At 39.4% G+C, this 23,505-nt stretch overlaps 1 protein-coding gene across 1 annotated transcript in view; it reads left to right on the top strand.

The window, feature by feature from the left end:
* The window catches only part of LOC140992176 (protein FAM184A-like), a 94,568-nt gene extending 75,762 nt beyond the window's left edge, over positions 1-18,806 (top strand). The window contains 6 exon segments of the mRNA XM_073462453.1: positions 8,483-8,629; positions 8,840-8,957; positions 9,911-10,015; positions 12,206-12,347; positions 12,350-12,563; positions 18,667-18,806. Coding sequence (XP_073318554.1) covers positions 8,483-8,629; positions 8,840-8,957; positions 9,911-10,015; positions 12,206-12,347; positions 12,350-12,563; positions 18,667-18,781 — 841 coding nt within the window. The 3' untranslated portion in view covers positions 18,782-18,806.
* The last annotated feature ends 4,699 nt before the right edge of the window (positions 18,807-23,505 follow it).

The following is a 23,505-nucleotide window of genomic DNA, read 5'->3' as shown; positions in this document are numbered from 1 at the left end:
AACAGTTAAGAATTAGTTTAAACCAAAATATTGAGTAAAGAGGTATGTTTAAAGACGGGACTTAAAAATTGCAGTGCATGTAGCTTCTTTGATACCTAGTGGGAGGCCATTCCATAGAAAAGGAGCACGGTAGGAGAAGGCCCTGCCACCAGCTGACTTTTTATTGATTGGTGGGATGACAAGGAGGTTCGAACTAAGAGAACGAAGAGGACGTGGCGGAATGTAGGGAGAAAGTAGTTCAGTTAAATAAGATGGTGCAAGTCCATTTAATGCCTTATAAGTTAATAGAAGAACTTTAAAATCGGCTCTAGTCTGAATGGGCAGCCAATGTAATGATGCCAGGACAGGAGTTATGTGACAGAACCTACTTGTTTTTGTTAAAAGTCTGGCGGCTGAATTTTGCACAAGCTGAAGGCTCCTAGTAGTACAGATGGGGAGGCCAGAAAAAAGGACATTACAGTAATCTAAACGGGAAGACACAAGGGCATGGAGAACCACCTCGGCGCTATGCCAGGACAGAGCAGGGCGGATTTTAGCAATGTTACGCAGGTGAAAGAAAGCCGTCCTGGTGATTTCCTTGATGTGAGTCTGGAAAGTCAGGGTTGGATCAAAAATAACACCTAGGTTTCTAATGTGCGTGCTTTCAGAGATTGAACAACCATCAATATTAAGACAAAGACTCTCAGAGAAGTACTTGTAGTTATTAGGCTTAATCACCAGCAAATCAGTCTTAGCAGTATTAAGCATGAGAAAGTTTTGACTCATCCAGATCTTGATTCGGCTTACACGTTTCCAGATTTTGTATTTGAGAGGGGTCATTAGGCTGTAGTGGGATGTATAGCTGTGTATCATCAGCATAGAAATGGAACTGTATACCATATTCGGCAATTATCCTACCCAGAGGGAGCATGTAAATACAAAACAGCAGAGGCCCCAGGACAGACCGCTGGGGCACACCAGCGGTAACCGTAGAGCATTCTGACAAAGAGTTATTGAAACTAAAGCATTGGGTTCTACTAGGTAAGTAGGACTGGAACCATGAGAGCACCAGCCCGTGAATACCAACGTAATGCTCCAGTCGGTGTAGAAGCACACAGTGATCTACGGTATCGAAGGCTGAACTTAAGTCAAGAATTAAAAGTAAGGAGGCTGATCCATAGTCAGCAGTGACAAGTAGGTAATTAACTACTCTAGTTAGGGCAGTCTCAGTAGAGTGGCAGGAGCGGAAACCAGACTGAAAATTGTCAAAGAGATTATTGGCAGAAAGGTGGACAGTCAGTTGATCAGCAACAATTCTCTCAAGTACTTTAGATAAGAAAGGGAGAGTGGAGACAGGTCGATAATTGGCAAGAACCAGTGGATCGGTATTGGGTTTCTTGAGGAGTGGTTTAATGATAGCAGATTTATAGGTTAAGGGGACACACCCCTCAGAGAGGGAAGTGTTCAACATGGCATGTATAGGGGCATTCAGAATAGGAAAGAGTTCCTTAAGGAGGTCAGAAGGGATGGGATCTAGTGAACACGTTGTTGGCTTTGAGGCGGCAACCATTGAGGCCAAGGCCTCAGCAGAAATGGGTTTGAACTGAGAGAGTGAACTCGTGGACCAGGACACAGAGCACTGGCTGGACATGGTGCTAGAGAGCTGCTGGCTAATGATATTGTTCCTTATTTGGGAGATTTTATCAGTGAAAAACTCTAGAAAATCATTAGCTGTGAAAGAAGAGCTCAGAACCGGTGAAGAGTGTGTAAGCCTGGCCACAGTATTAAACAGGACCCGATGATTGTTCTTATTGGTTTCGATCAAATTGGAGAAATAAGAAGATCTGGCAGCAGAAAGTGCATGTTTATAATGTTTAAAGCTAAGAGTCCAGGTGAGGCGTGAGGACTCTGATTTACAGGTGCGCCATCTGTCTTCAAGTTACGACAAGCCCGTTTTAAAGAGCGAGTGAGGTCGGAGAACCAAGGTACAGATTTAGTTCAAGTGCCTCTACTAGTTCTAAGAGGAGCAAAGGACTCGAGCGATTCTGACAGTGCACTGTTTAGGCCATCTGTAAGGTTGTTGAAAGACATAGACGTGTTGGAAAATGACTCAAGTTTATCGGTTTATCAAATGATCAGCTAGAAGGGACTTAACATGGTTGTTAATGAAACAAAAAGAATGAGGGTTAGATTCAGAGCGAATAGTCTGTGCATGCGTGAGAAGGTTAAAAAAGACACAAGAGTGATCCGAGACCGGGACCTGAAGAATAGAAGGGAGGCCAGCAGTAATATCCTTTGTACAGACTAGATCCAAAGTATTACCGAGATTATGAGTGGGGCCAGTGACATGTTGGATGAAGTTGAGACTAAAAAGAAGATCCAGAAATTCGGTTGCTTTGGAATCCAAAACATCATTAATGTGAAAATTCAGGTCACCGAGCAGTACTATTTTGTCATATTTAATCAAAGTGGTAGATAAAAATTCAGAGAACTCTGTTAAAAAAATGGGATTAAACCTGGGTGGTCTATAAATGAGTAATGCCGGGATATGTTGTTTGTTTCTAATAAGCATGGCCAGGTACTCAAAAGATGTGAAGTCACCGAGTGAACATACTGTACAGGGAAATTGATTAGAGAAGATAACCGCAAGTACCCCACCCGTTTTGTCTTTCCTAGCGGAGAATAAGAAGCTATAGTCAGGGGGAGACGCCTCAATAAGAACAGCACTGGCAGTGGAGGAAAGCCAACACTCAGTGAGGAAAAATAAATGCAAACCATAGTGAGTAATAAAATCATTAATATAAAATGTCTTGCTTGAGAGTGACCTAATGTTAAGTAAAGCACAACTGAGGTCGACAGGGGGAAGAGCTGGAGGGACAGGGACTGATTTTATACTAATTAGGTTAGATGTGACCCTCCCACGAGTATTGGAATGATTAACTTTACTGGGATCAGGGTTGTTGCTATGAGGACAGTGAGAGCGTTTTGACAGGATGCAACACCTGTCAGTAACTCTAATAGGGATATGAGAGCAGATAGGAGTTGCAATTGACATTGGAAAAGAGGTATGAGGATCTGCTACAGGTTTTGCTGCTGCAAAAGAACTTATTAGCTTATCTTGTCTTTACATGAGCTTATGTTGTCTTTACATTAGGTAATGTTTAGGGCTGCAGCTATCGATTATACTTTTGATTAATCGATTAATCCATCAATACATTTTTGGATCAATCTAATTATTATTTTTTTATTACTCAATTAATATAACAACGAAGACAAAGTGACAAAGTATGCACAGCATATTCCAGAAAAAAATAGCCAAGTCTTAACTGGTAATCTGTGTAATCCTAATATATAGTATGTTTGGTGGGGACAAAAAGTAAACAGGACTTAATTTTGAAGAAACGCAGCTCGATGTTGTGTTGCGGTGGCCAATCACATAAGCTGGCAATCAGGAGGGCAAATTATTTAGCGTGAATAAATACTACAGTGGGAACACAACGGACATTTCTCTGGCTAGTGTTTAAAACACAGCAATGATCTGCCTCATCCTGGTTGTTCTGTCCTGTCCTGTCCATCCGGTTATTTTTAATCTGTTAATGAGGACAAACAATCACTAGTAGGACCAGCATGCTAGTAGCATTACAACATAGCAGCTTAGTCTTTTGACAAACTGATCGGGGGGGTTCCCAACATGTCTCAAACATGGATCCAATGCGAATCTAGCCGCCCAGGATGCTTCCGCTTCAAGTGCTCATGGCGGTAGTACTGATTACATCCTCGACGCACGTTATGTAAATTGACGTATTTATTTAAGCAATTACGTCTTCTACGTTGACGCGTCACACCAGCCCTAGTCATGTTGTCTTTACATTAGGTTATGCTATCTGTAAACTAGGTTATGTTGTCAGAATCAGAATCAGAAATTCTTTATTGATCCCCGACGGGAAATTGCTCACAGCTGTAAGATGCCCCCATGTAAAGGTCTTAGAAAATAAGCAGAAAAATTAAAACTATAAATAAGCAAGAATAATAAAAATAGAATAGAAATATAAAAAATGTACATCTATATATACAGTGTAATATATACATATATTTACATTGGCTTAATGTATCTTAACATAAGGTTATGTTGTCTTCACATTAGGTTATGCTATCTGTAAACTATGTTATGTTGTCTTTACATTGGCTTAATTTATCTTAACATAAGGTTATGTCATCTTTACATTAGGTTATGTTGTCTTTACATGAGGTTATGTTGTTTTTACATTATCTTATCTTTTAGGTTATGTTGTTTTTACATTAGGTTATGCTATCTTTACATTAGATTATGTTGTCTTTACATTTGGTTATATTGTCTTTACATAAGGTTATGTTGCTTTTACATTATCTGATGTTGTCTTTATATTAGGTTATGCTATCTTTACATCAGCTCATGCTATCTTTACATTAGGTTATGTTGCCTTTACATTATCTTATATTGTCTTTACATTAGGTTATGTTGTCTTTATTTTGATTATGTTGTCTTTACATCATCTTATGTTGGCTTTACATTAGGTTATGCTATCTTAACATAAAGTTTAAGTTGTTTCCCCTTACATTATCTTACATTGTTTTTATAAGACTGCAGTTACAAAAGAGAAACTAGATGGCAGGTTAAGTTTCCAATTGACTGAAGATATAAGTTATTGTTACATTATGTCGTTAATAAATGTTTTAAATTTGACAATGTAGTGTGGTACATTGCGAACAAAGGTCAGATATTATATTGCATTAAAGTCTAGTCTAAAAATGGCATAGCAACCTGTGCTTTAAAAAAAATAAATGTAAAAATCGAGAATCGAATCGAACCGTGACCTTAGAATCGAAAATTGAATCGAATCGAGGATTTGGAGAATCGTGACACCCCTATTGTCTTTACAATAACTTAACTGATCTTTACATGAAGTTATGTTGCCTTTACATTAGGTTACGTTGTCTTTATATTATATATTATGCTGTCTTTACATTAGGTTATGTTGTGTTTAGATTTGGTTATGTTGTCTTTATAGCAGGGTTGGAATTTGGTCATTTTAGGGGCAAGGCCATTTGGCCTTCACTTTTTTTTTTTTTTTTTAGGGGCACCACGGCCACATGACAGGGCACAAAGGCCACTGAGTAAAATTCGATGGTTTTACCTTTCAGATTGATACCATAACATCCTAATTTATAATAAGACATGGATTATGTATTAAAACATTTTTTAATACCAATATCAAGTTATTGTTACATTAGAAAACAGTTTTTTAAAGTACATCTTACAAAGGAATTACTACTTAAAAGCAATAAAACATATTATGTATTAAATCTTATCTTAAATATATCAATATCAAGTTAATAATACATTGAAAAAGTTTTTTTTCTTCAAATTACATCTTACAAAAGAATTAGAAACAGAGTGTGTGTGTGTGTGTGTGTGTGTGTGTGTGTGTGTGTGAGAGAGAGAGAGAGAGAGAGAGACTGAGACAGTGTGAGTGAGAGACAGAGTGTGAGTGATCGGACTCATCACTTGATGACGAAGAATCTGACATCCGGTTAATTTTCAAAATAAAACACTCCTTGTTGATACCAGCACAAAAACCTAAAAAAAAGAGTCGAATACGCGCTCTTCTTCTAATCCTTCAGTCGGGAACACTTCGTGTTTTTGTGTTTATAACACATACATATAACTGCGGTCCTGCGTGATTATGTAATCGCAGGAATTCCTCGGTTTCGTAACTCCAGCTGTTCGTCGGAGCTGCGCCATGGCAGACTCAAAACGCAGCTGGTGGGGGTTGCCGGACGAGGATGGCGGAGCAAAATCGTACTGGAGCCAGGGGCACAAAGGCCACTGTGGCCATACGATGATTTTTTTTTTCACGAGGCACTAAGGCCAAAGTGTGGGGCATGGCCGCCGTGAAATTCCCACCCTGCTTTACATTATCTTATCTTATCCTATCTTATCTTTACATTAGGTTATTTTATGTTTAGATCAGGTTATGTTGTCTTTACATTATCTTATGTTGTCTTTACATTAGGTTACGTTGTCTTTATATTATATTAGGTTGTCTTTACATTAGGTTATGTTGTCTTTACATTAGTTTATATTGTCTTTATATTATCTCATATTGTCTTTACATAAGGTTACGTTGTCTTTATATTATCTCATATTGTCTTTATATTATATTAGGTTGTCTTTACATTATGTTATGTTGTCTTTACATTAGTTTATGTTATCTTTACATTATGTTATGTTGTCTTTACATTAGCTTACGTTGTCTTTATATTATCTCATATTGTCTTTACATTAGCTTACGTTGTCTTTATATTAGATTATGTTGTCTTTACATTATCTTATGTTGTCTTTCCATTAGCTTAGCTGATCTTTACATGAAGTTATGTTGCCTTTTACATTAGGTTACGTTGTCTTTATATTATATTATGTTGTCTTTACATTAGGTTATGTTGTGTTTAGATTAGGTTATGTTGTCTTTACATTAGGTTATGTTATCTTTAGATTATGTTATGTTGTCTTTACATTAGGTTATGTTGCCTTTACATTAAGTTAAGTTGCCTTTATATTATATTATGTTGTCTTTACATTAAGTTATGCTGTCTTTACATTTGTTAATGTTATCTTTACATTGGGTTATGTTATCTTTACATAAGGTTGTGTTGCCTTTACCTTAGCTTAGCTGATCTTTACATGAAGTTATGTTGTCTTTCCATTAGCTTAGCTGATCTTTACATGAAGTTATGTTGCCTTTACATTATGTTACGTTGTCTTTATATTATATTATGTTGTCTTTATATTATATTATGTTGTCTTTACATTAGGTTATGCTGTCTTTACATTAGGTTGTGTTATCTTTACATTAGGTTATGTTGCCTTTACATTAAGTTAAGTTGCCTTTATATTATATTATGTTGTCTTTACATTAGGTTATGTTGTTTTTACATTAGCTTGTGTTGTCTTTACATTAGGTTATGCTGTGTTTAGATTCCGTTATGTGTCTTTACATTACGTTAAATTGTCTTTATATTATATTAAGTTGTTTTTTACATTAGATTATGTTGTCTTTACATTATCTTATGTTGTCTTTACATTAGGTTATGTTATGTTTACATTAGATTATGTTGTCTTTACATTAGTTTATGGTATCTTTACATTAGATTATGTTGTCTTTACATTCGTTAATGTTATCTTTACATTGGGTTATGGTATCTTTACATTAGGTAATGTTGCCTTTACCTTAGGTTATGTTGTTTTTACATGAGGTTATATTCTCTTTACATTAGCTTGTGTTGTCTTTACATTAGGTTATGTTGTGTTTAGATTCTGTTATGTGTCTTTACATTAGCTTATCTTAACTTTACATTAGGTTACGTTGTCTTTATATTATATTATATTGTCTTAACATGAGATCATCTTTTCTTTACATTAGAATATAATGTCTTTACATTAGGTTATTTTATTCTTTACATTAGGTTAGGTTATCTTTACATCAGGTTATGTTGCCTTTACATTAAGTTAAGTTGCCTTTATATTATATTACGTTGTCTTCATATTACATTATGTTGTCTTTACATTAGGTTATGCTGTCTTTACATTTGTTAATGTTATCTTTACATTGGGTTATGTTATCTTTACATTAGGTTATGTTGCCTTTACCTTAGGTTATGTTGTTTTTACATTAGGTTACGTTGTCTTTATATTATATTGTGTTGTCTTTACATTAGGTTACGTTGTCTTTACATTATCTTATTATATCTTTACATAAAGTTAAATTGCCTTTACATTAGGTTATGTTGTCTTTACATTAGGTTATGTTGTCTTTACCTCAGGTTATGTTGTTTTTACATAAGGTTACACCGATCAGCCATAACATTAAAACCACTGACAGGTGACTTGAATAACATTGATCATCTCATCACAAGGCAATGTTCTACTAGGAAACCTTGGGTGCTGGCATTCATGTGAATGCCACTTGACACGCACCACCCATCCAAACACTGTTGTGGACCAAGTACACCCCCTCATCGCAACAACACTACCCGATGGCAGTGGCCCCCCAGCAGGACAATGTGCCCTGACACACGGCAAACACTACTCAGGAACAGCTCGAGGAACACAATAAAGGGCCCAAGGTGTTGACTGGGCCTCCAAATTCCCCACATCCCAATCTGATCGAGCATCTGTAAGACATGCTGGAGCAGGTCTGATCCATGGAGGCCCACCCCCCCAACATACAGGACCCAGAGGATCCACTATAAAATGCCCTGGTGCCAGACACCACAGGACACCCTCAGAGGTCTTAAGTCAATGTCTTGACAGGTCAGAGCTGTTTTGGCTGCACAAGGGGAACCTTCACAATATTAGGCAGGTGGTCATAATGTTATGCCTGATCGGTGTATATTGTCTTTACGTGTGGTCTGGTGTAATGTTACATCATGGTTTATTGATGAGTGTTGTCTGTCTCTGCTGCAGGGCCCATGAACAAGACCTTTCAAAGAGACATGAGAGAGACCTGGGGGAGCTGACTGTGGTCCATCACAGGGAAACACAAATCATGCTGGCTGACTTCAACAAGGCCCAGGAGGTCCTCAAAGACAAGATATCTGCTCTACAAATATTGTAAGTCACACAAATGTTGGATCAAGTCTCTTTACTGCACCTTTGAGCTGCAGCTGTTAGAGCATTCTTAACATAGTCTTATAGTCAGCTCTTTTTCATGTCTGCTGGCAAAAAGAATTGCTTTTGGCTTTGTAACACACTTTGTAATAATCTTATCTACTTTGTTACATACCTTCCTACTTTTCTTCCATATGTCCTATCTGTATCCAGGTTGGAGGGGACAGAGGAAAAGTTAAGAAACAGAGAAAGCCGACCAGAAGACCTGCATATCATCGCAGAGCTCAGAGAGATGGTGACCGAGAGAGAAGCTCTGGTCAAGAAGTTGGTTGTGAGTAGACTGTCATGGCTGTCATGTGGTAGTGTTTTCCAATCACTCAAATCAGACTTATTACCTACCAGCTGACATCACAACTGTTGCTGGTACATTTGGTCTGCAGTTGGCACTGTAATTCCAATAAATATGCACAGCAGTGTCAGTAGTTGCGTTTCCATCCACCTTTTCTTATTCGCATTTTCAAAAATTGCGAATAAATACTTGGATGGAAACGCCAGAAATTCGAAAAAAAGGCAGTAGATTCACAAAAAAGTTTTTACGCTTGGAGGGGGTGGATTTGTCAGCGTATCGATAAAAGGAAAATGTGACTTTTTGTTATGGAAACAGGTTTTGCGAATAAATCATGACTAACCTGGATGTGATGTCGTGGTATGACGTCCCAAAAGTCCTTCACCCGGCGACGTTCCCAAACAAATGGAGAACGACGCGGTCTCCCTCCAGCAAACTCTGACAGCACTCGTAACATTAAAAATCTTCTTTTCCTTCTCGTCTTCAGGAGGGTTTTGTAGGCTGTGAACGCTGACAAAATTGTAGCTAATGTTCTCCCAAGAGCCGACAGGTTCACCAGTAAATTGTCCATGATGTTGAGTGTCAGCTGAGTGTCAACTGTCAGCTGAGTGTCAACTGTTGTCATGGATACATTCACGCTCTCTTATGACGTAATCTCACGGCGCAATCCTCCTCTCCCAATAATCGCAAAACAATAATGAATGGAAATGGGCATAAATTCGCATTTGCTTTTTGCGCATTTTCACAAAATCCGTTCTTAAATTCGATACATTTGGATGGAAACCCAGTTAGTGTCATCAGAAGACTCACCACTCTGTACGTTAAAACCCTGTTCCAATGTTATCTTGATTCTTTCTCTCTCCGTGCAGCCACATGTTAAGCATGCAGGGAGTGACAGTTTGATACTCTAAAGGAGGGACATGTCTTCTCTTTTGTAGGATGACAAGAAGTTCTATCAGTTGGAGTTGGTCAACAGAGAGACGGGCTTCAACAAGGTCTTCAATTCCAGTGCCAACGTTGGTGTAATCAACCCTCTTATTAAGGTGAGAGCTGTCATACCTAGCAGCCTGTGTTAGTGTGAGTGGCATGGACATAGAGGTTCATGTGGGTGTTTGTGTCATCATCAGCCCCCTGAGCTGAGTGGCCTTCATACAACAACACTCCAACAGGTGACATCACCAAATCCAACCACAGATGTAGGAGAGGACTGTGTTCTCAGCGTCATGAATACAGACCATCAGTTTGTTGTGCTCGACACAGTGTGAATGCTCTCCATTGTGCCCTGAACACCACACTTGTAGTTCAGAAGGCGTGCTTTGGATTTTTGTATCATTAAGATGCAAATCGTTTGGATTTGGCAAACACACACTACACACAAGAGAAGTTAAATCCACACACAGAACACCAGAACACATCTTTGTACCGTTTAACAAAACAGACGATTAAATGAACAGTTGTTTTTTTGTTTTTTTTTACCCAAAAAGTAAAACTCCGTCACCGTCTCCTCCCTCCATGCTGATGTAAAGTCAGGTGAAGTCTCGTAGTCCACAAAAAATTTCTGGAGCTTCACAGTAAAACAGAGTTGCAGCATTCTGCTAAACAACTGAAGTAGCTGGAGACTTGATTTAAAATGGAAAAACAACCAAAGAAACATCAGATGTCTCCATACAGCTCGTCTGCTGTAATCACAGTCTGCAGAAGAGAAGAGATCACAAACTGATCTGAGGAGACCATATTTACACCCTTTATTAATATGAAATCTGTAGTGGTTTAGTGAAAGTGTTAGTGTTTACCCCATCTGAAATTGGTGCATGAGCTCGACCGCACTTCACTTCAATTCAAAATAATACACACACACACACACACACACACACACACACACACACGACCCTCTAATGTACCAAGGCAGACACTGCGTGCAGTTTGACAAAATTATTCATATACAGTTGTTTATTAAAGTAATTGATAATTAATAAAGATAACACTAAAGGTAGCTCTCAAAATAATTGATCTACATTGTATATTTTTCTGTATTATATTGAAATTGATCTACAGTAAAGCTGCAACCATGCAGTGAGGACAACCAGACCATACTGTACTGTACTTTGTCATTCATGTGCTTGATTTTATTTTGTCTTTCCTCTTTATTAATCTTACACTGATTTAATTCAATCCTTGAATTCTGCCTATTGTTTGAGCACTATGAATCATCACAGCACTAAATCACCCTCTCTTCTTGAGAACCTGCTGCATGTGTGAACATTACACAGCATCTCACATTGTGAGTTTGTCAGTTTGTCAGTAGGACTGATCTGTGTGTAGCAAGCTGCTCATCATCCTCCTTGTGTGTGTGCACAGCTGTCAGACCTGCTCTTTGATCCCAGGAGCCACTCCCGAACAATAATCCTTGATTTCACTTTCCTCCTCCTCCTGCTGCTGTTTTTCACTCACACTTCTGAACTCCTATCTGCAGGATTAGAACATTTGTGACTTTAGCAGCTCACGGTGCTAGTTTCAAGAAAGTGTGGTAGACAGCAGCACACCTCCCGTCCATTAGCACGTCCACATTTTATTTGTGTATATTGATTTTTGTGAGATGCTTTGTCCACCTCTACTTCAACAAATTAACCTAAACAAACTCCCCTGTTCACAGTGTTCTGTTTCCCTCCTGCGTTCCTCCCCAGTCTGCTCTCCCTCCACACCTACACTGCTTCTCCTTCATCCGCCCTGTTCACAGTGTTCTTCCAGCCTATCAGCTATTTTCAATTTTATGTTGTAACAACGGTGGGCTTATGGTCTTGTGAGGTTTAAGCACAAAAACACTCGGTTAGGGTTTTGAAAACATCACGTTTTTGTTTAAAATACTAAAATAGCTTTAAAAACAACTGTTTTTTGTCACCACAAAATATTGTCCCGAGATCTCCTTAAAGTATCCATCTGTGCTCTGCTCCACACCTCCAAAGGTTGAAACAGTCTTGAACTGAACATACTTATCAGTGTGGATGCTCACATCATTATCATTATAGTGATCATTCATTACAGTAATTGCTATCGGTGTGGACGGCTCTTAACAGGAGAACTGCCTTTGCCAGCTCCAGTATTTTTCATGTTGATTTGGAGGACGGTTTGCCTCTCCCTTCAGTGCTCAGCTGATGTGTTTCACTATAAACTGGATGTGGTCCTCTAACATGGAATCACCTCCCCCGACCCTGCCTTTCTATGTTTGTCTGTAGTTAAAAACAGGCAGCCAATCAGGTCACTGCTTCACCAGCTTTCCTAGTCAGTCAGTTCTCCGATTTGTCAGCCCTCCCACCATGAGTCATGAAGGAGAGGAAGCGGAGGGACAGGAGGTGGAGGAGGTAGGACCAGGGGCCACTGTGTGCCTCCTCACTCCCCCCTCCAGAGGTCCCTCCCCAGACCTAGGAAAGCCCTGCCACTGTTCAGCCCTCTTCCTCTTTCTCCTCTTCCTCAGCATCCTCCTCCTCCTTCTCCTCATCCTCCACATCATCCCATGCCAAGCCTTGCTTTTCCTCATGCTCCTCATCCTCAGGAAGCCCTGGTGCAGCATCAGGGCCTACAGAGCTTTAGGAGGTGAGAACTCTGTGACGTCCTGCCACTGATGCCCTCACTTTGTTGTCACTGACCCTTATTCAGGGAGTGATGTTTGCTGCCCTCACTGTCTCTATCTCTCACCTCACTTCTTAGTTTCCCTCCCTTTTATCCTCACCCCTCTCCCCCAGACCTGAAGTTTAAAAGGGCCCTCTGTCAAAACTTTAGATGTCAGGTTCATCCTTTTTTGCTCATAAGGACAGGACAGTATCATGAGAGAATGGTAAAATCAACAAAGCACCAGTCTTCGTCAGTCAGGATTAATTCCTGACAAGGCGTCCATTATCAGTAGGCCAGAACCATCTGATATCTCTGTGGAGTCCATTAATTCCTGATAATTGAGGGCATTATCCCAATTATACCATGGTCACTTTTCCAAAGATAAAAAAAGACCATTCATTTATATTTTCTAGGTTTTGGGATCAAAATCTGAAGTTTTTCACAAGCAATAACACCGTTTCCCTGGCAACACCAGAGGGTTTAACTTATAGTCTGAACAATCATTACCATCCCACAAGTGTCTTACGTGTTTACACTGTTCATTGCTCAGACACAACTGACCTTTGACTTGACAACAGGAGACAAACTAGTCTGCTCAGCTCAATGAACCCTTAAGCTTGGCTGTTGTCCAAAAAGCTTACGTTATGCTAGCAAGATTCAAAGTCCATAAGATTGTGTAGGGTTGACGAACACAAACATAATTTGACAAAATGTTAAACAGCAAAACTAACTAGCTCACCAGCCATGTTGCTGTCACCAAATTAAAATCAATCGATTTCATGAACAAATGATAGTCCACATGTACTGTCGGCCGCGGCCTGAAGTGGAGAGTTAAATAGTGAATGTGATGTGGGACAGTGGAAGTGGAGTGCCATCACACCTCAAAACCTTTTAAGGAACAAAAGCAGCTGGACAGAGGTGTGGTTCTGTTCAACATGTTTAACAACAGAGTCTCTTCAATCTGTTTTTTCAGACGTTGACTTTCGTCAGCTGTAGTTCTTCAAAATACAATATTTTGTCTGAATTTTGTGTTTTTTTTGTCCAATTTGATCACACCTTTTGGTAGAGTGTGAGAAAAAACTAAATTCTGTGTGCCATTGAGGATTTAAAGGCATTAAAGGATTTATATTTTAATTTGGGCTTCAGCTAACACTGAGCACTAAACGGATCTATTCATCTCACAGAATGCCTCTAGTCTTCCTCTATTAACTCAGGGTCAGCAGAGATATAATCCCTTTTTGAGCCATTATGCTTTAACATCTCACTTCCCATTTTCCGATCATGGAACTATCACAAAATCTGAGACACAATCTTCTGTCAGTCCTCGCTGTCCTGTCTGTCTGCCTTGCTTCTTAAATGGAGCCAACTCTGTAACTTTGCACTTTCAAATCAGTCTCAATGGGACTTCAAACTCTGAGTGAAGCAAAGAAAAAAGGACTGACTTAAAAGCATTGCAGTAACTTAAAAGTGACTGCTGCAAATGTGAAACTTGTAAGATAAGGCTTTTGTGCTTTTATTCTACCAGACAAAAGGCGGCAGACAACCAGTAGAGAAGAGATGAAGGAGTGCTGACGAGAACACTGAGAGGTCTGCCGCTGGAGGGCGTACACCAAAGAGAAATCTGAACGTTTGTTCAAAGAAACTCATTTTACATAGTTTTTCTTTAGTTTTTGGCTTTTGTCCTGTGTGTGTGTGTGTGTGTGTGTGTGTGTGTGTATTATTTTGAATTGAGAGGAGAAAACGGTTTTCTCATTTAAACACAAGTTTTATTTGTCTTTATCAGTCTCTAAAGCAGAGCTGAATCTTGTAGTCATGCATGTAATTCTTGTTTGTTTAAATGCATTTAAATGCAGTTTTTCAGTAGCTTTACATTAGTAGACAACAATTTATTCTTACATTGTGTAAAATGTACAGATTTGCTTTATCTAACCAGCCATCACTTATAGTGATTCTATTCTGATAAAACGGAACAATGTGCCATTGTTCTAAAGTGTCTAAAACAACAGTCCCCAACCTTTTTTGCACCACGGACCGGTTTCATGTAAGACATTATTTCATGGACCGGCAATGGGGGGATTACACGTAAATAAAATAAAATTATACAATGAGCATAATAACAAACACAAAGTGCATGAAAATACTACTCACCAATAATGCAGAATCAGTGGGAACCCTCAGCTTGTTTCTCTGCAACGAGACGGTCCCACCTAGGGGTGATGCGAGACACCCGAAGTGTGTTCCTTACGTCCAGTCTACTCCGTAACTTTGTTGCCGTCACTGCAGAAAACCCCGCTTCACAAAGATAGGATGTGGGAAATGGACGCAGTGTTTTCATTGCTTTTGTGGCGATCTCTGGATATTCTGCCTCGACTTTAATCCAAAACGCTGGCAGATTTGCAGTTGACTCAAACATACTTTTAAGGCACCATCATTTGCAATCTCCAGCAGTTGATTCTCTTCAAGCATGGACATGTCTTTTAATGCAGGGTGCTTGGTCTCCATGTGCCAAAGCAGATTTGAAGGCTTCATTGCCTCATTTGACAGACTATCACCACATATTATGCAGAGAGGGCTTGGTGCATCAGAATCACCTGTCGGGATAAACCCGTATTTTAAGTATGACTCCTGATATTTTCTATTAAATGTAGCTTTCTTTTTCTTTGCAGTCGTAGGCTCTTCTTCTGTCTCATCATTGGGCCTTTTTCCCTTTGCAAAGTAGCTCTACAAAGACGTTTGTTTTCTACTCATTTTAGCTAGCTTGTGGGCTTACTTTCTTTGGTATAACGTGACTGAAACAGGTACATGTCAAGCGCGTCAAGAGGGACAGACGGATGTTATTAAAAGAGAATCGGGTTTTTCAAAATAAAACATCTTTTAGGGTGTGATCGTCAATAAAACGGAAATAAAATAAATTATATAGTCTTTCTGTGGCTCCGTTACCAAATAACCCAGTCCGTGGCCTGGTGGTTGGGGACCACTGATCTAAAAAGCCTCAGGGTGTGGTGCAACCCTCAAAACAGTACTCAACCAATGATGCATTGTATTTCTGTGACACTGTCAGATTTATGATTGACTGTTTAAGAACAGGATCAAAAGGACAGCCACAGATGTCGTCTTTTTTAGGAAGTTTGCTCAGACTTTGTGCTGCTCCCTGTCAGGCCACAAAGGTCTTCATAGAACTTTTGTACACTGTCACCTGAATCCCCTTGGGATTCCCACAAATACTTAGTTAGCTGTATGTGTGATTGTGTGTGTAAGGTCTACATTTGTTCAATGTCTGAACCCATTGTCTGCTGTCTGACGACAATTGAGTCTCTGGGGGCAACAGCCAATATTGGTCATTGTTTACAGTTTAATTAGCAGCTTGAGATGCCTGAATAGTAGGCATGTAACGATATACTGAATCTCGCGATAAGAAAATGCCACAATACCGTCATGGGACTGTGACAATATCTACCAACCTACCATGTGGCTATTTTTCATTCAGTGGTTCTTCTTTATTTGTATTATTTTCTACATTGTAGATCAATACTGAAGACATCACAACTATCAAGGTACACATATGGAATTATGCAGTAAACAAAAAAGTGTTAAACAAACCAGAATATGTTTTATATTTTATAATCTTTAAAGTAGCCACCTTTTGCTTTGATGACAGCTTTGCACACTTCTGGCATTCTCTCAGTCAGATTCATGAGGTCGTCACCTGGAATGGTTTTCAATTTCAAACAGCTGCGCCTCGTCAAGAGTTACTTTGTGGAGTTTCTTGCCTTCTTAATGTGTTTGAGACCATCAGTTATATTGTGCAGAGCTAGGGTTGGTACACAGTTCAATACAGTGAATAGCGCTATTCGACTACTGTTCTAATTCATATTATGGCAAGAACCACTCAGCAAAGAGAAACGACAGACCATCATTACTTTAAGATATGAAGGTCAGTCAATCTGGAATATATCAAGAACTTTGAATGTATCCTCAAGTTCAGTCATGAAAACCATCAAACACATGATGAAACTGGCTCTCATGAGGACTGCCCCAGGACAGGAAGACCAAGAGTTACCTCTGCTGCAGAGGATAAGTTCATTAGAGTTACCAGACTCAGAAACCGCAAATTAACAGCACCTCAGATTAGATCCCACAGAAATGCTTCACAGAGTTCAAGTAGCAGACACTTCTCAACATCAACTGTTCAGAGGAGACTGTGTGAATCAGGCCTTCATGGTCGAATTGTTGCAAAGAAGCCACTGCTGAGGAAGAACAAGACGAAGAAAAGTGCTTGGGCTAAGAAACATTAGGAATGGACATTAGACCAGTGGAAATCTGTACTTTGGTCTGATGTGTCCAAATTTGAGATTTTTGGTTCCACCCGCCGTGTCTTTGATGGTTTCTACATTAGTGGTTCACACCGTGAAGCATGGAGGAGGAGGTGTGATGGTGTGGGGGTGCTTTGCTGATGACACTGTTGGTGATTTATTCAAAATTCAAGGCACACTTAACCAGCATGGCTACCACAGCATTCTGCAGCCACATGCCGTCACATCTGGTTTGCGCTTAGTGAGACCATCATCTGTTTTTCAACAGGACAATGACCCCAAACACACCTCCTGACCAATCTGACCAAGAAGGAGAGTGATGGAATGCTGCGTCAGATGAACTGGCCTCCACAATCACCCAACCTAAACCCAGTTGAGATGGTTTGGGATGAGTTGGACCACAGAGTGAAGGCAAAGCAGCCAACAAGTGCTCAGCACCTCTGGGAACTCCTTCAAGACTGTTGGAAAACCATCCAGGTGATGACCTCATGAATCTGATTGAGAGAATGCCAAGAGTGTGCAAAGCTGTCATCAAAGCAAAAGGTGGCTACTTTGAAGAATATAAAATATAAAACATATTCTGGTTTGTTTAACACTTTTTTGTTTACTGCATAATTCCATATTTGGAACGACGGATTGCTTCATACGTAGTCATACTAAAAACATAATAAAAAGCTGTGAGACGAGAGCCGATGGGTTTAAATACTGGATTTTGGCCCCATGTGTTCTTTTGCCCTCCTCATGGACTGTTTACCTGCATGCAGCCTACTACTTGAACTACAAACAGACTACAGACAGAAACCAGAACTCTTTCAAGACCAAAATCTTGTCCCTTACAATGATTCTGCATTCTTATACAGATATCTGTTCATTGAGTTGAACATTGTGAGACCTGTGATAGACTCATGCAAGGTGTACCCCTTCTCTTGCTCAATGTATGCTGGGTAAAGAAAACAGATGGGTGGAAGTTCACAAGTTGCTGGTGAGGGTTTGATCCTATAACCTGATGCATCTGATGGTTTGACACAGAGACCAGCTGGAAATGTGCAGCTAGAAACAGTTTGGAAACCATCTGTCTATCACTGTCTATCACCGTCTATCAACCAATCAGATCAAAAGTAGGACAGCGCTACCACCAGTGTAGCCAGCTGGTAAAAAAACTCTTATTGATGTCAGTCAGGAGAAGAGCAAAAATATGTTTTCATGTAGAAAAGCCTTCAGTGCCATTCTTTGTTCTTTCAATGAAATAAACTCTCCACTTCTGATCGAACTGATGCTGTAGCATCTACTCTAACATCATGAGGGGCTGCCATTGTTGTTTTCAAAGTTAGACCCCCTTCTGTCTCTGGTCGTCATGTCTAAAGCACTCCCGTAGCTGCCAGTGGTTCCTTATTGGATGCTGATTGGTCCGCCCACTGTGTATTCAGCCACAAGTGCACAGCTTAAAGCCTGACAAGATGAATTTGGAAGATCACATGACCATGTGATCTTGCGAATCCAGCTGCCTCGCAATTTAACTGATCCCAAGCTCCCCCTTTGCATGTGCCTTGTATATAAAGTGTCCTTGTATGTGTTTGAAAACCAAGTCCCTGTAAGGTAATGTGTGGACTCAGTGAACTACATCCTGAACTATGGACACCACACCAGCCGTCACTTGGCATTGATTGCGAACATTGGATCTCCCTGATGACACTAAACATCTGTCTGTCTGTGAGTATACCTCTGTCTCTACCTTCTCATCAGTTTAACACATCTGTTCTTCTCTCCTTCAGCCTTCCTGAGGCCAATGCCACGACACCATCCGACCCAAGGGGTGTGGAGGCAGGAAAAGGCAAAGAATACGTTGCAAAAGAAGAGGAGCTGTACTCCCAGTACTTCTCTTTCTGACCGGCAAAAAACTCCAATTCTTTCAAAAAACGAAGTGATGGGACAGAGAGCTAAAGTTGGACAACAGGTCTTGAAAGTCATTTGGACGACATTAATTAAAGTCCACTGCTTATCATAGCATTCCATCAGTCATGTGCAGGACTGAGATTCTTGTGTGATTGCAACCTTAGGGCTTCCATACATGGTGAGCACGATGAGTGGTGTGGCTTGTCAGTGCATTGTCATAAGTGTGTGCATGGTAGCAGGAGGTGAGGAACACATACACATGTTAGCCGACAGTCATTTTTCTCTTCATTTATACCATCTGCAGTTGTGCTAAGCGTGACATTTGTATGAGCTATAAAGCTGCGGTAGCGAGTAGTAAATGTTAGCCATGACACTGAGGTATTGGAGAGCTTCACTCGCAGTTCTTTAAGAGACACATTTCACTCTCAACTTTAAATGTGTGATGTCCCCACAGGATCGTCACTGCATACCAAGTAAGAGGAGTAAGATTGATGTGTACCTACAGTAATCTCTTAAAGTTATAATTTTTTCAAATCAACAGGCATTGAATGGAAATATTAGCAATTCTCTGTTGTTTAAAATTATCATATATCAATCTTATCAGTCCTTCAGGTTTCTTGACAATCGTTCGTCTGATCCTCTTCACACTTGGCAGGTGTATTGCTTAGGACCCAAGGAAGCGCAGTGTTGAGTGTGAAGTAGTTTGCATGAGTGGTTCTCGTGAAAAGCTACTAGCAACTAGGTCAAACAATCGACCTGCTCTGAACAGACATTGCACTAGTTTCAACAAGAGATAGCAGAAATATTGCATATAACGTATTACAACTTAGATGGGGTTTTTTAATAGTTTTTGGGCCATCTCTACTGTCAGTTAGGGGTGTAACCACTTTGATTTTTAATCAAAAATTGATTAAAATGAGCTTTCAATTTCAATCATTGAAAACAAAAGCAGGGTCAGAGATCATCCCCTCCTGCCACCCTCTTCCAAAATAATGAAGGACAAATAAAGTAACACTGATAAAAAAAATGTTAAAAACTTGTCTGCTGACATGCCAATCGTACTTTTCATTTTGAGTATCGCAACTGAAAGCACATTTTAATGGATTTTTGAATCATTATACTTCTGTTCACCATTTTTGTCAACTTTTGTCCACAGAAGGCCAACAGAAGCTATACAAAATTAAGGTTCCTTGCAGTAGCTTTACATTTTACCAACAAATGAAGTGATTAGATGATCTGGCTAACCTGTTAGATGGTGTTCCCTGATCTCAACATTACTTTAAATATAATATTGTGTCATAACCATTAGAAATGCTGGCCAAAACCCCCCAAAACATTCTCCATGAAATAATGTCCCTCCTAATGTCTTTAAAGCTCATACAAAGAAGTCACAAACAGTGTTGCTGTGAGTGTTACAGTGTGACACCAGTAACATAGTGTAGATTAAGAGTTAAGGTTTTTTTTTTACATCAACGTGTGTCTTACAAGTTGTCATTTGACTAGAAGTGCTTTGAAAGTTCAGCCAGGAGAAAGTGAATTTTTGCCTTGATATTCGCCTTTAGTCTTTCATGCTGTGGCCCATCTGCAGTGTAAATACACACATTCAGTCATGCATGTGAGGAAAAAGGACAGATTTAGCTGCTGATTCCGGCCTCTACAGTACGATAAACTACAGTATACCACAGTAATGACACCAGCAAAAAACAACCTAACTTTAGCTTGCTGTCCCAGAGCTTGGACTGTGTACATACAGTATATGTTTGAAAGTCATTTTCAGATCTCTGAGCTAGTTGAGGGGTGCTTGCTTTACCATTCCAGCAGTCCCAGGAGGGGAAACATCAAGAGACTGTGAATCAAGCACCCCTCATATTTTTATTATTCCAGTATTTATAATGTAACAAGCTACTGTTTTTCTACGGTCTGTTTGTGATGCCAGTGGACCAGAGACACAAAGAGAGGAGTTCTGTCAGCCACATGGAGTTGATCGACTCCAAGAAACTCTTTTATTGCCAAGGAGTGTTTAGTCACAACACTTAATTTCATTACAAGTTAGGAGTTCATGTCGCTGACTGAACTCTTCTGCTGCATGTCTCTGCCTGTGGGCCAGGCCATAGAGCATGTGAAAACAGGAACACTATCATAATGCTGCTGTCACTCACTTGAAATCCTCATATCTCTTGTTTATGGTGTACTGTCTGTTTTTTTTTTACTTGAATTGAAAGTTTACATAGTTCTTGTACTGCGTAATTCTCATGACCTGAAGGTCCATTCAATATCCTGTACAGTTTCCAAACTGCATGGTCATCATCAGCCTGCCAGAGGCACCGTTTCTTACTTTTTGAAAAGTGGATAGAGAGATGGGAGGTTTGACAGTTCACTTCCTGTCTCACTTACACCAGCGGGGTCCAGTCAACAACAACACAAACATGTTAAATCAAGTTACAGCTCCAATCACTGCTTGTCTTCCATAAAAAAATCAACTGAGGCCTCAAAAGTTCAGGAAATGTTTCAATTCTAATTGTTAGCATATAGAAGATATATTAATGCACACCAATACAATCCAACCACAAGAAACTGAATTAACCTTTCTCAGAGAAAGTGACTCAAGTACCTTGTAAGTGGTAAACCACACTAAAAAGATCGACTGAATTCTAGAAGATATAGAAAAGATTTTTGTTCTACATTTTAGCAATTTTATTTTAAAAATTAAACAGTGCCACATTTGGGAAATGAATATCTTTGCCCCTTTACCCAGAGCCACATGACATGGTTGATATATGATTTGAAGGGGAATAAAGGGGCTTGCGGGAACGCAACCATCAAGGCTTTTGTCATGTGGAAGTGGGCGTTGTTAATACAAACTAGGTTGGAAAAACAACACACGCCTGTGGGTAAGATGGCAATCCTGCATATTTTTCCAGATTAAATACTAACTGTTTTGTCAAAGTAAAAAATGAAACACTTCCTGGAACCAGGTTGAGACAGGACCTGTGTCATGTGTCATATGGGATGGACAGTCACAGGTAGCATCTGAGACATATCTTTAAAGCCAACTGAACAATTTTCACTTCATTGTTTGTTAACAGTCAAATGACTAATAACTGAAGTTTAATGAACTATAAATTCACCATTTAATAATGATGTTTACTATAAAGTGGGACCTTAGTTATTGTAATTAAAAAAAAAAAACCTTTACAGCAAACTTCTATTGTGGCATTCTAATGTCTAACTCTTATGATATGGATGACATTGATGCTTTAGTTATGCTGAATGTCATCAAAGCCAATACAGTATATTTAATGGTTTATCTGTCATTTTTGACCTGTAATATGACAAACCCCAGCCAAAAAAGTTGACCAATAGAAACAGACAAAGGCGTCCTCTCTGGGATTATAGCCCAAACACTGAACCACAGTTGGTTCATTCCTCCATGCACACTGTGAAGATTATATTTATTCAAACTTTGTTAAATATTGACATTTAATGCAGAAGTCTTTAGATTTTTCTTTGTTTTTTTAATAATATATTTTCTCACAATCGCGTCCAATTTTACTGCCACTCTTTATTTCTTCTAAAGTTTCATTCTACCAGATTTTGAGCTCCATCAAAAGACTGCAGCTGAAACTAAGAAGCAACCAGTCTGGTTCCATCCTACCAGGCAGCCATTGTTTGCAGTAATTTATTGATGGTATGAAAATCTACTTTACAGTGTAGTCCATTTAGTAGCTGTTCCAGAGCTTTTATCATCATTGGAGTTTAATAACTTGATAATAGTACAGCAAACTCCTTCTGTTGGCAAAGATCATATAATTAGAACGCTCCAGAACAGCAACTAAACGGACACTGGTTGAGATTGTTTGGTACTGAATGAATGAGCATGTAAGAACACTGGTAACACTGGTAAGAGATAGCAGAAATATTGCATATGACATATTATAACTAAGATGTTTGCTTTTTTTTAATAGTTTTTGGGCCATCTCTACTGTCAGTAAGGGGTGTCACCACTTTGATTTCAAATCAAAAATTGATTAAAATGAGCTTTCAATTTCAATCATTGAAAACAAAAGCAGGGTCAGAGGTTACCGACTAGTCCCAGTCAATCTGTTGATGGACTCTTATACATTGATTGCTGTTTATATCCTAAGGAAAGTTAGTGAGTTTATTGGTCTTGCACTCTAATCCAACTGATGCCATTTGCTCTCTGAGATTAATTTACTTCCGTAGCAGAATTAGTGGGGAGTTGGTGGGTCTTGCACTCTAACCAGACTTGGATCATTTAAGCCTACACCAGCACCTCCATTTAAACTTGGTGAGGTGGGGCGAATCGTAATGCCCCTAAGTGCCATGTGTGGAAACCAGCTGCAGTGGTTTATCTATCCACCAGGAGGAGCAGTAATGATGGAGACTGAAGCTTTACTTCAGGGTAAAGTCAGCTGTTCTTACTGTATCATGGAAATACAGTATTTAATGTGTGAGTGAATGTGATTCCCACACATATTTTAATGATTATGAGGTCATCAATATTATGCTTCAGCTTTTTTTTTTCAACAGTACTGCATGAAAATGAAAGTAATATGATCTAACAGGAACGAAAAAAACTGCGTGTGCAGCACTTGTCTGAGCGGCTGACTGTGCTAACAGCGTCTGCAGTGGTACCAGGACAAACTATTATAGTGTAAAAGCCGTTTTCTTGTTTGTTATTGTAGTTATATAAATGT

The sequence above is a fragment of the Pagrus major genome, chromosome 24 (assembly GCF_040436345.1).
Source record: "Pagrus major chromosome 24, Pma_NU_1.0".
Taxonomy (NCBI): Eukaryota; Metazoa; Chordata; class Actinopteri; order Spariformes; family Sparidae; genus Pagrus; species Pagrus major.
The sequence above is the reverse complement of the archived record's forward strand: the minus strand, read 5'-3'. Positions and strand labels throughout refer to the sequence as shown.